The 14789-nt window shown below is 39.1% G+C and overlaps 3 protein-coding genes across 10 annotated transcripts; all 3 read right to left on the bottom strand.

Annotated features, from left to right (window-relative positions):
- Positions 1–44: 44 nt before the first annotated feature.
- LOC127251513 (serine/threonine-protein kinase BSK6-like) lies at positions 45–4208 on the bottom strand. 3 transcript variants are annotated; one of them, XM_051275234.1, is made up of 11 exons: positions 4081–4208; positions 3568–3969; positions 2491–3492; positions 2194–2405; positions 1665–2027; positions 1468–1573; positions 1266–1351; positions 1008–1196; positions 746–910; positions 504–617; positions 46–435 (listed from the first exon to the last, which is right to left on the bottom strand). In XM_051275234.1, the coding sequence occupies exons 3-11, from the start codon at positions 2573–2575 to the stop codon at positions 193–195; spliced, it is 1563 nt and encodes a 520-aa protein (XP_051131191.1). In that variant the 5' UTR covers positions 2576–3492; positions 3568–3969; positions 4081–4208; the 3' UTR covers positions 46–192. The 3 variants fall into 3 exon arrangements, with proteins under 3 accessions (XP_051131192.1, XP_051131191.1, XP_051131193.1); XM_051275236.1 differs by having other exon boundaries at positions 52–435; positions 1665–1798; positions 1892–2027; positions 2491–3969; XM_051275235.1 differs by having other exon boundaries at positions 45–435; positions 504–605; positions 2491–3969.
- On the bottom strand, positions 4039–7349 carry LOC127251515 (phosphatidylinositol:ceramide inositolphosphotransferase 1-like). 4 transcript variants are annotated; one of them, XM_051275239.1, is made up of 13 exons: positions 7214–7349; positions 6829–6956; positions 6564–6653; positions 5893–5979; positions 5725–5793; positions 5567–5647; positions 5305–5376; positions 5140–5200; positions 4928–5030; positions 4752–4847; positions 4619–4665; positions 4399–4520; positions 4039–4300 (listed from the first exon to the last, which is right to left on the bottom strand). In XM_051275239.1, exons 2-13 carry the CDS (start codon positions 6859–6861, stop codon positions 4211–4213), a joined length of 951 nt encoding a protein of 316 aa, XP_051131196.1. In that variant the 5' UTR covers positions 6862–6956; positions 7214–7349; the 3' UTR covers positions 4039–4210. The 4 variants fall into 4 exon arrangements, with proteins under 4 accessions (XP_051131196.1, XP_051131194.1, XP_051131195.1 ...); XM_051275237.1 differs by having other exon boundaries at positions 6829–7052; positions 7138–7320; XM_051275238.1 differs by having other exon boundaries at positions 7138–7320.
- A 1552-nt stretch (positions 7350–8901) lies between these two features.
- On the bottom strand, positions 8902–13145 carry LOC127251905 (uncharacterized). 3 transcript variants are annotated; one of them, XM_051275853.1, is made up of 4 exons: positions 13035–13145; positions 12816–12932; positions 9495–11944; positions 8902–9399 (listed from the first exon to the last, which is right to left on the bottom strand). In XM_051275853.1, exons 3-4 carry the CDS (start codon positions 11823–11825, stop codon positions 9106–9108), a joined length of 2625 nt encoding a protein of 874 aa, XP_051131810.1. In that variant the 5' UTR covers positions 11826–11944; positions 12816–12932; positions 13035–13145; the 3' UTR covers positions 8902–9105. The 3 variants fall into 3 exon arrangements, with proteins under 3 accessions (XP_051131810.1, XP_051131808.1, XP_051131811.1); XM_051275851.1 differs by having other exon boundaries at positions 12816–12929; positions 13035–13136; XM_051275854.1 differs by having other exon boundaries at positions 13055–13117.
- Positions 13146–14789: the final 1644 nt, after the last annotated feature.

Raw genomic sequence — 14789 nt, 5'->3', positions numbered from 1 at the left:
CAGAGTTTTTATTGAGAAGTGTTACAAATCTGATGACTTTTCATTTAACATCGAATAAAACTTAAGAACAGAAGTTGAAGCTCACAAAATTAGCAATCCATTTCAAATGAATACTCTAATTTAAAGAGAGGGTAGGGAAAAAAAAAGGATTCAAAGGCTAAACACCAGTAAAAAGCACATATCTACACATTCTTATTTTTTGCTTCTTTTGCCTTCCAGTTTTGTAGCCTCTTTAAGTGATTGTTGGGCATCATTTTCCATTCCAAGCTTAAGTAGTGAAGCTGCTTGAAGATGAAAAGCAGTTGGCCAGTCTGGTGAGACAACCATTGCTTGCATAGCATCCCCTAGAGCTTGATTAGGCATCTCACTCATCAAATAACATAGACACCGCCGAGCATACACTGTAGGCGACACCATCGTCCCTCCATCAATAAACTGTGCCATAGCAAGAATTACCTCATCAGATTAAGATCCGGGTTAGGATAAGTCATAGGCTTAACTACCTGTGTGTAGCAATCAATGGCCGTTGTGAAATCCTTTTCCCGGAACGCCCCATCCCCTTGCTTCTTTAGATTCAAGGTCTCCTGCATTTGATTTGTCCACATCTGGAAAGATAGCTGTGTGGCATGAATATATCAATGCCTCGTCAATGAGAAATGGGACAAGGTTGATGCCCATACATCCCAAGTCCCGTCGAAATGGAATATAGTCATTAGATCACATCAGGAGAGATGGTGATCCAAACCTCATTAGCAATTCCTTCATCATCTTTGTACCCAGCCTTATCCAATATTTCATGAATGGCAGTGAGGTCCATTCTTAAGCAGGCTTCTCCCATGGGTGTCAGCAGCAATGGCTGGCTACTATTGGTATTTGCTTTGGCAACTCCCAACAAAACATGAGAAGAAACCTGGTTCATAAGAGAAAATGTAACTCTCAGTTCAAAACTAGATTGGCTGTTCCATTCTAGCACAACAACAACTATCTGGATAAGAAAGTGCAAAAACCTCAGTTTCTTTCTGAAGAGACCTGAGAGAAGTGACCAGAGACTTAAAATTAGGCCTCTCTCGCCCCTCGTACTGCAAACACCGGGTGGCCAGCTTCACCAATTCAGTTCCGGCATCATTCGAAAAATGACTCTCCAAGCAGGAGTCCATCAATATCAGAAAATTCTCTCCACGGATGAGATCGAGCGCCTACAAGAATAGAATGGCATCCAATGAATTTACTAGGAAATGGAAACTTATAATCGACAACATACATACATGGCTTGGAGGTATATGCTTGCCACTTAAAAGGTCGAGCAGCATCGTTCCAAAGCTGTAAACTACACTTTCTGGAGTTACTCTCCCTGCCCAGGAGCATCACCAAATGTATGTATTACGTTTGACTTAAATACATGACAAAATCCAAACTCAAGAACCCCACCCCACCCCACCCCCCCTGTTTTTCTGATGTTTTCTTTACCTGTTCTCAAGTACTCTGGAGGAGTGAAAGCTAGATTTGTGCTGTAACTTTTGCCATCTCTGCTATTCTTCATGAGGCCAAAGCAGGACAGCCTCGGGTTGCAATCCTACATATGACCAAAATATCAATCCCATTACACAACTGCTTAAAATTAAAATTTCAAGGCAAATCCTCTCAGGAAACAATGCATATCTCACCATGTCAAACAAGACTCTGTAAGCATTAAGGTCGTGATACAATGCCCGGCCTCGGCTGCTGCAGTAGTCGAGAGCTTGAGCCAAGTACAAGGCCACCCTCAGCCTCATCGCCCATTTCATCGGTTGATTCTCCCCTGTGTCGATTATCCAACCACCGCCGTGCATATACATCAAAACACAAGTTATAAAAAACATGCATGATCGTCGAGTTAGAAATGATGGCTCACAATGAAATAAATGTTTGGCCAGAGTCTCATGCGGCATGAACTCTGCCACGAGCAGCCGCTCCTCCCCCTCGAAGCAACAACCGATCAGATTCGCCAACCGATCACTTCTTAGACTCCCCACAACTTTAGCCTCATCCTAATTAAGCAAAAAAAAATGCCATCCATAACAACACTATTCTGGAAATGGTGATCACAGACAAACTACTTGACCAGGCTAGGCATGCACATTGCTTAATAAAATAAAAAATTACATATCAGATCTTTATGCAAGGAATGGATGGAAGGAACGATAAGTCACTGACTATAAACTGGCGAGAATCAGGCCAGGCAAATTTGTTGAAGCGCTTAACAGCAATCCAGCCTTCATTCTCAAGAAACCCTTTGTAGACAACATTAGGAGCTTTCTCTCCATGCTCGGAGACAATGTTGTCCGAACAGAACCCATTTGTTGCAGCTTTCAGCTCCTCCCACCTAAACTCTTTGAAGCCTGGAAAACTTTCTTTCTCCTCATTCTCTGAAAAAAAAAAAAAAAACACTAAGTCAGAAAATTCACTGCAAGGAAACTAACCAGGATTGCTGGATGCATAAATATTACAAACCCAAATCGGAGGATTGAAGAGCTGTAGGCTTGAGGTGATGAGAATGCCACCAGCAGAAGCTAAACTTGGAGCACTTTGCACCCATTTAGAGGAGAGAGAAATTTTGCAGTCTTGAGAGACTGGAAATGGGATATTTTCTGGTGTCTAGACAGATAGATAATCGATCTCAGCACTTAAATTAGTACTAGGAATACCTACCTACATTCGAAAGATGGGATCTTTATGTTTTTGTGGATCCAAGAATGGCAATGCGTGCAATGGTTAGCTTTCACCTTATCTAGAGGGTGCAATTATAATTTATATGTATGTATGTATATTCAAAGCATGGGGTTAGAGATATTTATGGCATGGTGCTATGATATCATTCTCTTGTGCTCTACTTTGGTGAGCAGTAGTACACTCATGACATGCGTTGTTGCTGTGTCTGTAAAAGTAAGGTCCTTTTTGCATATATTTTGTTTTGCTTTATGGAGCCTTTCAATTTGTAATCATTCTTCTTTTTTTGCCTAATCCTCCCTCTTAGTTGGCCTTCTTTTGAAACAGAAATATGAAGAATCTGAGATTGTAAGAATGTTATATTTCGGTTCCTGAGCTTCAAAATTATCACCTAACTGAAGAATTAGACACGATGATGCTCTATGATATGTCCTTAGCAGTATAGAAATCCTGGGTACAGGTCAAAGTCATCGAGAGATCCATGGTCAATGTCACTGTATTTTTTCTTTCTTTCTTTTTTTTTTTATGTCTGCATCATGAAGATAAAATCCTGTATTCTTGATTCTAACATCCAGCTATGTCCTTGACATTCAAAAATTGTACCAAAAGCACTGGCAAAACGTTTCCTCCAATTCCCCTGTAGGTGCTTGCAGAACTCACAGCAGTCTTTTCTTGATACAGTGTCGTAGTCAAGTCCAAGAATCTGTCTTGCCCAATAGAAATTTGAAATGGAAACAGCACTGAGCTGATGAGCCAGAGGCCGAGGTAGCTAGCTGGAAATGGTCCCTGTGGTAAACAAACCAAAATTGGAGGGAGAAACGAAAGGCAAGGCAAGATGGGATCAGCAGATCAGACACAAACCAATTAATGATCGATCTTGCACAAGGCCAAGGGGATGATGAGGGCAGGGCCCCCTTCCAGCCCCATCATACAGCCAGGGTGTAATTATGATTTTACTACAAAACCACACTGCATCATTGAGAAATATTAAGTCAATTGGACTGTACTTAATTGACTGATGCTTAAATTGCGCCAACATAAGCCTTCTTCACCCTACCCTCCCTAATCATGCATCACATGGCATGGCTACCAAGAGGGTTTGACAGATTCATATGGGATCGATTGCTTTGCTTTCAAACACTCGACCAAATCCTAACTATATATTGTCTGTTAGTCTTTGTCAGTGTCCTTCCAGATTTCGAATGAGGACAGGACACAATGTTCAAAATCTCATCTGCTGTCTCTTTGTCGTTCTAGATCCGGCTGCACACACACAGAGCAAGTGATACTGAGATCCAGTTTCGATCTTTTTTTTTTTACTGAAACAGCATATAAACATAAATTGTGGCGATTAAAATTATGGATTGACTCAACATGGCACTGTTGATGCCACTCGTCGATACATTTCAAAATCCGTAGCCTGAAGAAGATTACAAGTGTATGGATTTAGGACTCGTGGTAGCGGCACTGGCTGTTTCAGCAGAGGCAAATTCTGCGTTTTCATCTACACTCCAACACCATTGATACCTGTATCAACAACCTGCACAAGATTTCCTTCTTGCATGATCTTGCCATTCATTGGAGTTCTTGAACTCTGGAAAGACAGCAATTATGTATATGAAAACACTCGCAAACAACTATTGCAGCTCGGAATGTAAGTACATATGGGAAACAAAGTAAGTCCTGAGATACCCAATCCGTCGAAGAATCCGCAGAATTCCCATTGAGCTGTACGTGATTGTTTAGTTTGGTCCTGTTAATGTTATCCTTGGCCATGGGAAGGAATGGAGCTGTTTTAGAACGGTCCGGAAGTTCTGCAGACAAAATCCAATCCAAGTCAAGCTCATTCTTGAAACAATGGGAAGGAAATATCAGTGTAACATTTTATATACAGCAGATCAGAAGTTCCAACCTGGCAACTTCTTATCAACAAAGAACACAACCAGATTGACAGTATACCTGCAACAAAAAATGTCGAATATAAACAATTTTCTTCAATTTAAGAGCTGCTCAAATCAGAGGGTCAGCTTAGAACCACAAACTACCATGCCACGATGATATCAACCGTGTAATGCTTACGGGATGCCACAATCAACAAGCTCTGAATCACAACAGTTAACCACGCAAAGTACTTCATAAAACTGCAATAATAAGCCACAAAGTTACATGACCAATCCAAAATAGATCCAACATGAGAGAGCTAGCTAGCTCATGGTTTTACTTTTGCGTGCCGTATTTGTGATATGTTCTCACAAAGACTAGAGAGAATATCATGTGCGATGAAAATATCAAGTCGCCACAACCATAAAGCACACCCCGGGGAACTGCAAGAGCCAAAAACAAATAACTAAATTGAGCAAAGAAATACAATAAGTACACATAATTAATGTTTGCCAAAGTAAAACAGGACTAGAATAATGAAGCAACACCTACAGTTAATCAAGAGAACTTCTATAGCACTGTCCGGGCGAGGAAGTCTTGCAAGCTTTGAACCCTACATAATTTAGGATCAACAATTTTTCAGTCTAGGGAGCATAATCCATTAGCAGATTCTAAAGAAGATTGACAATATATCAATATATTCTTCAGGTAGATTACCTCCCGACAGTGATAATTTGGACCTGGCAGCTGGGTAGAATAGAAAGTTATTATACGAAGAATTTGACAAGCCTGCAGCAAAATTTATTACAAATACGTGACAGTGAGTACATTAATTAAAGTTTTTCCAGTATATTCCGGAAGTGCTTGCATAACTACAAGCTTTCTACAAATCAAAATGCTCGCTACAACACATATGCATAGTTGACATCTAAAAAAGTGATATTCAGCAATCCTAACTGAATAAGGGAAAATCACTTACGACTAAGAAAGCCAAGACCCGGCACCATATTAGTACTGTATAGATCTTCTTGCTCTTCAGTACAAAAGGATGGAAAGTCCACTGCAGGCAACGTTCATATATATTCAGAACATAAACTTAATTGACATTTTGGGTATCTCAACAGATTGAGAACTCACCAAGACGAAAGACAGAAAAATTATGGTAAAAACAGATTCACTAATGTAAGCTTTGTCCTGCCCGAGCTCCTACAGCACAAAAAGGTTAAAATGATTCATCTATATCCCTTGAGCAACCACATGTTACTAATAGTGAGAAACACAATTGCAAATATAATTTGCTGTTACCGGAAGAAGAAAGAAGCCAGCATCCTGAAGCATCGGTCCAGGCCGGTGTAGATAATGAACTCCTCGAGCCGCTAGCCCGTGTATGTACTAATGAAAAATGAGACCAAAACACATTTATCTTAGAATCCATAAAACAATACAAAGACAGAATGTTCATGTTATCAGAAGTACCCAAATAGTTCATCTACTGCAGAGATGGCTCCATCATAGGAATATAAAGAATGCTAGAAAACTTCTAACAGTTACAAAACATCCTCCAGAGTACAAGAGCAAATGGGTGCATTTTCAATTTGAACTTTTTTGAATGGGAAATAAACTTTGGATGTGATGTGCTTTTAGCCGAAAACATATTTTACAGTAGGTGTAAGAATGGGAGCAAAAATACATGTCTCTGTATTGCTTGTCATGCAGTAAAACTTTAAAAGGTTGGGGGGAAAATTTCTCTCTTTTACCAAATGATTTACCCTTATCGATGACTTGAGGAAAAGACTCAACTTGATCAACAAACAGTGAAGACTGAAGAGCACAGTTATAAATAAATAAATCAATGATTTTCAAGCACTAAGTTCACAATTCAAAGTTCTTGATTCTGCAAGAAGATTGTCTTTTACTTTACCAGACATTGCAGACTAGCAGCAGCTATAATCGTAAGCATAAGCGTATGTCCAAACCTGGCAAATTAGACCCCCCAAAATATACTTCCAGTATTTTGCAAGAAGGTCGATTTCTGCTGTGATCTCCGCACAAAATCTCTTCCATAACTTCAAGTCATTAAAGAAGAAGAAACGTATCACTAAAATGATTTCAATGAAAAGCTCACTAGTTGGAATCAATTTAACAACAAAGCTAAGAATAAAAATCTTTGATAATTTCTTTCAAGAATATAAATAAAGAAAAAAAAAAAAAAAAAAAGAGTGGAGGAGCAAAGAGGCGAACCTTTGAAGCCTCGCGACCAATGTAAAGCGACATCTTGTATGTGTGCAACAGCCAGCAACAGTGCCATATTACATCACAAGTAGAATCCTTGGGCGAAAAGCATCCTTCATTCTTAAAAAAGAATCCCTCTGGTTTCAAATTTCAATCAAGAATTAGCCTTTGTTCAAGAATTCCACTCCAAGATCCAGAACCCAAATACCCAGATGGATGCCAAATATAAGATACTGAAGAGTGAGGATAGTGATCGACTTTAGCAGGGGTAGTCCCAGAATTAATTTCAAACGATTGAATTGAAAATATGAAGAGAACCTTTTTCCTCTCTGTGTAAAAAGTAGGGCACAAGTAAATTCCCCCTCTCTCCCTCTCCTCTCTCACGACAACTTACATGAGCAGTTTTGATTTGATTTGTTTTCTCCCATGTCCGCTAAAACACGAGGCGAACACGGAGTCAGTTGTGGACGCCACGGGGAAAACTGCATAGCAAGAAAAGAAAAGAAAAAATAATTTTGAAGAATTGGAGGAAATGTGCGTACGTATATATATAACTTTCTTTTTTTTTTTCAAAGTAAGAAACATATCTGTTTTCATGCCCATCACTTTCTTTTAAGCTAATCACTTTTGAAAATCCAACCCAAACCTGATCAGGAGAACAATAGTCAGAATTCCAGCCTACTTAAATTTGGTAATTTGTTTCCACCCTAGTTAAATCCACATGTCAATTTGGACCATCGTGCTGCCTAAGGAAATATTGTAAGTTTAAGGTGGAAATAATTTAACCACTAAAAGTAACTGTTGGGTTTGGTAATTGTAGGTTCAATTTAGGTTGGGTATTAAAGTAAGTGTCTTCCTTTATTTTTTTCATTACAGTTTTATCAAAATAATTTCAAACCAAAACATATTAGTATTCCAAACATACTAGATTAGACAATAGTGTGCTGCAAATCAAACAGACACACACACACACAGAATTCAAAACTAAGAACCCATGGAATATCTGGATCAGACAAAAGGTTTTGAAATGCACAGTTCCCTAATCAGAATTTGAAAATGCCACGAGTACTCAGACAAAATTACAAGATATGGCCGTTGATTTAAACAGGCATGCAGGCATGGCGGGGTGGAAATTGAAATTCAATCTTGAATTCATTCTTGATATATGGTAATGGTGTGCAGTCCACTTGTAAATTTGTCTTTACTTTGATGGTTTTGGTGGGAACCAAATTGAAATTATGAAGACAGACAAACTAAACCCAGTTTGATGCCTAACCAAGTGACGACACTACGTGGTCATTCCCATACCTCTCCCTCTAATTAAATAAGAACTAAGAAATACTAGTAATTTAATTTAATGCAATTTACGTGAAGAATGCGACACCGACGCCTCCTTCCAATTCTGATCTTGCATTGCATGGCATACATGCATCTCTCTACGTTTTTGCACACAAACTACTACTACCATATATTATATTCCAAAACACCCTTTTATGGAACTTGCCTGAGCCAAATAAATATTAACAATAAGAAAAAAAATAAAAAATAAAACAAGTTGACACACTTACTATTTTTTCTCATTTTTGAAATGTTTGAGTTAAAAGGGTGTTTGCTTGTGTGTTTGTTAAGGTAGGAGGATAGCCGCCTTGTCCTAAATTTGTTCTTTTGTCTTGATTCGACTAAACAAGTCACATGAGAGACCATGGTATCATTGTCGATTGACTTAGATATGTGGAGTACATTATAACAATAATTGATGATGATCGTTACCCATCAATTAATTTGCAGATGTTGCAAATTGCAATGCGAAGGAGACATAAATAAAAACTTTGATATATAAACAAAAAGGAAAGAAATATTATTCTCACTCTCAACAAGCCGGACGGAGAAGAGGAAAAAGGAAAAATACTATTCTTTCACAATGAAAAGAGAAGTCTGTATAAAGGGATAACTAAACTGAATAGTGCATCCCACCCAAAAGGGTCCCCACATTCAGAAACAAATATAGCAAATTGGGATAATAAATGGAACATTCCATCATTATTATTAGTATACATATGGCCTGGACTGGTATGGTCTGGATTCGCAACAACAAAGAACAAAGGCTATTCACAGCAAGTAAATACCACCGAATTTACAGATTAAGATGACCACACACTTTCTGGGAGACAAGATTTATGAAACCAGTGCAGTATGAATTGAATGAATATCGAAAATATCATATCATCGCCCACAACATAGACTGACTTGACTTTCTAAGTGCTGAGGCAAGGCGGCGTCTAAACTTTATATCCTTCCAGCTGGGGACAAGGGCGGGCATTGGTGTGGCGCCATGTTCTGTTGTTCTTGTAATTTGGTTGGCGTTCTTCTCTCATGGATGTCAGCATTGTCTTCTGGAACGTTATGTGCGTCTGATCCCCCTCTAATGTCTGTGAATTCAGGAAGTTTTCGGCAGGTAATATATGCTACGCATGTAGCAAATGCCTCCGTCAATGAAATTGATCTGTCAAATTCAACAGAATAAAGTCCGTTGCTCAGAGGTTCCAAGCTGAGCGCATGCTTGCTATTATGCTCTCCACCCTGCAAAAATACATACATAGTCGAGTAATCAATTTCCAATTCCCAAAGACTATGATGAACACACACTTGGGAAAGGGTTTTGCTAATAGTGTAACCTGTGGAGAAAGATGAAGGCTATCAACATTAGAGCCAAATGTCGATGATGAATGATGACCGTTGCTGCTTTTCTTATGGTCAGCAAGTACCCGCAGCTTGCAGCCGACATCCCACCCTCCACAGTCACATAATCCACCAGATCTCCACCGGCTGATTAAAGATGACGGTGTGCCTTTAACAGGTACACCATGAACACCCCCTGGTAAGATAACTGTGGTGCCGCTGGTCATCTTACTTGCATCCGAATCAAGCACCTCTGCTGATCCAAAAAGTGTTTCAACTATTTTAGTTGAGCTTTCCACAATAATGGCAGCAATCTCTGTGCCAGGTGCAAATTCAAGTGATTGTTTATCACCCTGCCCTGGATTGATACCATGAAGTACACATTCTGTTGCCTCGCATTCAACAGAGCCACCAGCACTCTCCCTCAGATGGTAAAAGTTTGAAATCTTCATTTGGCCGATAATGTCATAGCCAAGGCTACAATTCTTACTCTTCACTCCTTGAGTTATCCAGTTCATGGCCTTTTTCCTTATCTCACGAACAGAGTAGAATGTATAAACCATGCAAGGATCGTTCTTTCCAGATGCTGGCAAACTTTTCAAACCAGCAGCAAGCATGTCTTCAGTATTGTCCACAACAAGTTTGAAGCAAGGGCGACCATTCTTAAAAGTGAGCTGCAAAAGAGCCTGCAAAACTGATGCTCCCGGATTCTTATCTTGAGATGGACCCTTGGTGGTTGTGGTTCTTACGGTCATGGAATATGAACTCCTGCCTGTTGGTCGATTTGTCTCAGAAGATCCTGTTCCTTTCTGCTTCAGTAATGGGTCCAGCAATCTTCTCAAGGGGCTCGACCTTGCTCTGCCGCTAGGAGTTTCCTTGACTGCTGCAATGTTATCCACACTTGAGTGAGCTCCATGCCTCACTTTATTAGGTGTGACAGAAATGTCCGCTGAATTCAATTGTGAGTTATCCTTAAAGCTAAATGTTCGGCCAACCCTACCGAGGTCAAAGCTGAATCGATGTGCTGGAGAGGAGGCTCTCCTTTTGACAACAGGTTTTTCAGCAACGCAGGGTGATGCTATGTGAGAAGCCTCTGTTGAAGATGATGGAGCAGAAGTTTCCTTGTGCATCATCGAGTCATTACCTGAAGTAGCACTTTGAGACGAAGTACCATTGTCATGTTGCTCAATAACTGATTGGGTGGGAATTGTGGGCACAGAAGGCAGTGGACAAGAGTGTGATGCATCAAAAGAGAATCCTCCATAATCAAAATCACGGGTAGGACAGAAACCAGAAAATCTGTTCCTTGCCACTTCAGAAAATCGGTCATTAACTGAGGTCCTGGATTCCATAAAGTCAATGGTCTCCGCACAAATCTTGTCTTCAAAATGATTACGTTCTGAGATCACAATAACTTGTGGTTCTCCATTATCGGATTGTATTTCATTTCTCTTCTCCAGAGATTTGATTTTGTTAACTGTAGGCACAAAAGATATATGCTTGCCCAGCTCTGGTGACCGAACTTGTTTCCCTAAGATCACCTCCTCCTTCAGATCATTCTTCTTGACTTTCTCCCTATTCATCTCAGAACTTCTGTTATCAGACTTAAGCCTCTGTTTACAATGATCCGGACGCCTACCAATGATGCCACTTTGAGCAGCATGAAATTCTTGGTTACAAGTTTCTTTTCCTTTCGAAGTGAATGGACCAACAAACTTGCCATCCTTGTGATGAGTAGCGTCTCTCTTTTCCTTTGTTGGGTTGAGATGTGGTCCGTCACATGAAAGTGGCCGTCTCGGAGGCGAACTAAAAAGAGTACCACGCTGCAAGGACTGTTTTCCAGGATACAATGAAGTCGGATGACGCCCTTGTGAAATAGAATGATGTCTGAAGTTTGGACTAATTTTATGTTGCCCACTTGTTGGGATGGAATTACTGCTTGCTGAAGTTTTCTTGGGAGAAATTTTAGGCATGCGTTCAGTGTACTTCCATTTCTCCAAGCGGTTCCATTCAAGAACACCAAAATTTAAAGCCTTCTCTTGGACAGAGTTTTCCTTCTCCACTCGTTGGAGAAAGCCAGGTAGATTTGACATGTGCTTGACAAGCTCATCGTAATCACCATTAAATGACGATCTCCTATCCCATGGCGCCTCAGGAACATTCTTGGAAGGTTTGTTGCGACCCAGTTGTCCCATGATTTCAGTCTGTCTGTATTCACTCTCAGGTGATAGGTATGGCCGGTCAATCGACAATCCAGACGTGTAATTGTGCTGACTCCGGTCAATCCGACAGCGCTCACTTGTGCCCTGCCCTAAAACATCGCCCATGTTGATAGAAGTATTCAAATTTTGTGATCACACTTCAATCCATATTCATCTTTACACATCTTCTCAGTAGTGGGACTTTCAAGAGTGCTGGCAACTGCATGAGAATGCTGGTTTTGCTCCTGAGTATAGAAAACAACACTTAATTTATTAAATCAGATATCAACAATCAAGTTCTCCCCTGAAAAGGGAAGAAGTGTTACAACTGAAAAACAAATGGAGATCAAAGGTCATACACAGAGGAATGACTAGCAATAGGGCATCTTGGCATTGCATTCTAACTATCTAAAACTATACATTATCCATGACCAAAATAGAAGGGGTAAATAGCTAAAGGCTCCAATAACAAAAAGTAAAATAAAACCCACTATAATGGAGAAGAAAAAACAACAGTAATTAAAACAAATAATCCAAACCAGGAAGAGAAATCCGCCTAACAATGAATTTTTACTTTGAAAGAAATAGCACCATCATTGTAATACAAAGGCACAAGAAGAAAAGACATCTCAATTAGAAAAAAATGGCAATCCCTAGATTTTTATCCTGCAATGAAAACTCCACGGAACAAATTGCCTGCAATAATGAGAAACGCATGGTACAACAAGAATGAGCCTGTCACTGTGTATTTAAAATTGGCAAGATGTCGGCAGAGTCAATGAAATTCCAGAATGTTTCTTTGAACAGAATATACCATATAGCCGAAAATCAACAACCCTCCTATTAGAAAGGGAAGCACATATCCAAACAACAAGAGGCTAAATCAAAACAAAGAATAATCACAATTATTACTGTCATCATTAACAGGCCCCAACGATAGGCACCAAGAAAATCAAGAATCGGCACCCAAACCAGCTCCAAGAATCACAAGAAAGGGAGAAAGAAAACAAACGAGAAACACTTTCAAGAAATGCAAGCCCACGGTAGAGATTTAGCAAACCCATATTCTATTTCGAGTAAAAAGGGCAATTGTCAGAACAAAAAAGATGAACTCACATGAACGCCAAGAAAAGAATTGCAGCGGGGAACAGGGTCTGGAAAAGCAAGAAATCTTCTTCGTATTGACGGAAGCGTAATCCTCGATGCCGGAGAAAACGTAAAGCGGCACACCTACTGATTAGAAAAAAAAAAAAAAAAAAACAAACAAACAAAATGTATATAGATACAGTGCAGAGTGCATACATACATACACGTATAAAAAGATATAGAGAATACCCGCGAAGAAACTGTGCAACCTGCAGACTGCAGTGACTGAAACCGACTGGGCGAGGGAGGAGAGAGAGAGAGAGTCCTAATGATGAGAGAGAGAAACGAGCGTTTCACGACAATTTAATGAATGGACTTTTCGGATACCAAAATAATAAATAAATATAAAGAAAGAGGATCGGATGGGTTAAAATAATTCATTTCTGTGGGCCCACACGAGATGGTGAATTCCATAGTTGGCCCAATGGGCCCTATCTGAAACACGTAGAAGCTCCATGGATCCATTCAAGAAATGGATCAGAACCATACAACTCAATTGTGAATGGAATCGAATCCAACTGGTGTTGAGGTCCCCGGACCCCTCGATTCTGAATAGAAGAACAGCAGAACGGGATCACGGTTCAATTATTAATATTAAAATGTTGTGTGTGTGTGTGTGTGTGTGTGGAAGGAAATCACATAGATAGGATAGGATTATTATTAAGGGAATGTGAATTAATGGCGCGGAAATATAAAATGGTAGCTGTGGGATTAATTTATTTTGCTGATAGTGTAATAAAATTGGAATTTTAATGATTTATTATTGATTTGAGTATAATTGAATTAGTACCTTTTTGACAAAGCAGTGGCAGTTTTCCCATTCATAAATTCTTTTCCATCTCTGGCCTCCTCTCTTGTTGGACTTTACTCAGCCTGCATCCAATTGATACTCATCATTTTTATTTTTAATTTTTATCTTTTTAAGTAAAAATAAATAAATAAATACTATAATGGGATGGACCATCTATCTATCTGGAGTTAGGGAATTATGTATGACCGTGGAGTGGGGGTAATGATTAGAGAATTGAAAACATTAATTGATTAAAGTTATTATTGTACGTGTGGGTGCTATATAATATAGCGTTAAGGTTGATGGGGATAATTATTATTACCATTCATAGATACAATAGTACTACTTGCTAATAACATACATACACGACTTACTTTTATTCTTGTTGTAACTCAATCAATTGGTCCAAATATGAAATATCAATGTCGAAAGAAATTTCTGTGGGCTCAAATAATGGGCCTACTAAGAATCCATCCATAATAATAAGATTTGGGTCGTTACATCAGCCCAATTATTGGCCCACGAAAAAACCCACTTGACCCATCAACAAACTATTTACAATTCAGTAGCTTTTTTTATAAAGTTCAATCTTTTAGGACCACCCCAACCACATCCAAGTTCACTCCTGCTTCAATCTATCTTCTTCAGTAATCATTCAAATTAGGGAAGAACATCATTAAAGAAATTCAAAATAGTTTCAATTTTATTTATTGGATTTGATAAAAAAAATAAAAAAAGAAAAAAAAAGACAAGCTACTGGTATAAAAGACAATAGTTTGGTGTACCAAAAACTAAAGATAAAAATAAATTATATCCAAGTTTGAAAATATAGGGTATGGTATGGTATGGGTGAGTTGTCATATTACATGGTAATAGTAAGAGCAGCAGCAGAAGGCAAGCATGTTGGTGTCCGTATTGCCAGTTGACATTTATGTATCACCTATTATCATCTGTTTGGATTCTGATTTTATTTTATTTTTAGTTGGTGAACAACTGTTGAATTTTTGAACTTGCTACTTTATTACTATTACAATTATTTGGTACAGCTTCCATCTCCTAGTCCTAGATTTTAGTAAGAATATGGCAATGGCATGGGGCTTGTCTTTTTCCAGGATCATAATACAAATTTTACAATCAGTGTGTGTTATGTCCCA

The sequence above is a fragment of the Andrographis paniculata genome, unplaced genomic scaffold (assembly GCF_009805555.1).
Source record: "Andrographis paniculata isolate CXL003 unplaced genomic scaffold, ASM980555v1 Contig45END, whole genome shotgun sequence".
In the NCBI taxonomy this organism is placed as follows: Eukaryota; Viridiplantae; Streptophyta; class Magnoliopsida; order Lamiales; family Acanthaceae; genus Andrographis; species Andrographis paniculata.
The sequence above is the reverse complement of the archived record's forward strand: the minus strand, read 5'-3'. Positions and strand labels throughout refer to the sequence as shown.

Excerpts from the sequence above, each read along its gene's own strand:
- LOC127251513 (XM_051275234.1), bottom strand. The coding sequence starts at position 2,575 with ATGGGTGCAAAGTGCTCCAAGTTTAGCTTCTGCTGGTGGCATTCTCAT. Across the intron at positions 1,574-1,664 it reads ACAGAGTCTTGTTTGACATG|GATTGCAACCCGAGGCTGTC; the intron begins GTGAGATATGCA and ends GGTCATATGTAG. Across the intron at positions 1,197-1,265 it reads AGCATATACCTCCAAGCCAT|GCGCTCGATCTCATCCGTGG; the intron begins GTATGTATGTTG and ends CTATTCTTGTAG.
- LOC127251905 (XM_051275853.1), bottom strand. The coding sequence starts at position 11,825 with ATGGGCGATGTTTTAGGGCAGGGCACAAGTGAGCGCTGTCGGATTGAC. Across the intron at positions 9,400-9,494 it reads GCCTTCATCTTTCTCCACAG|GGTGGAGAGCATAATAGCAA; the intron begins GTTACACTATTA and ends GTATTTTTGCAG.
- LOC127251515 (XM_051275239.1), bottom strand. The coding sequence starts at position 6,861 with ATGTCGCTTTACATTGGTCGCGAGGCTTCAAAG. Across the intron at positions 5,794-5,892 it reads CTGGCTTCTTTCTTCTTCCG|GAGCTCGGGCAGGACAAAGC; the intron begins GTAACAGCAAAT and ends TTTGTGCTGTAG. Across the intron at positions 5,201-5,304 it reads CAAATTATCACTGTCGGGAG|GGTTCAAAGCTTGCAAGACT; the intron begins GTAATCTACCTG and ends TAAATTATGTAG.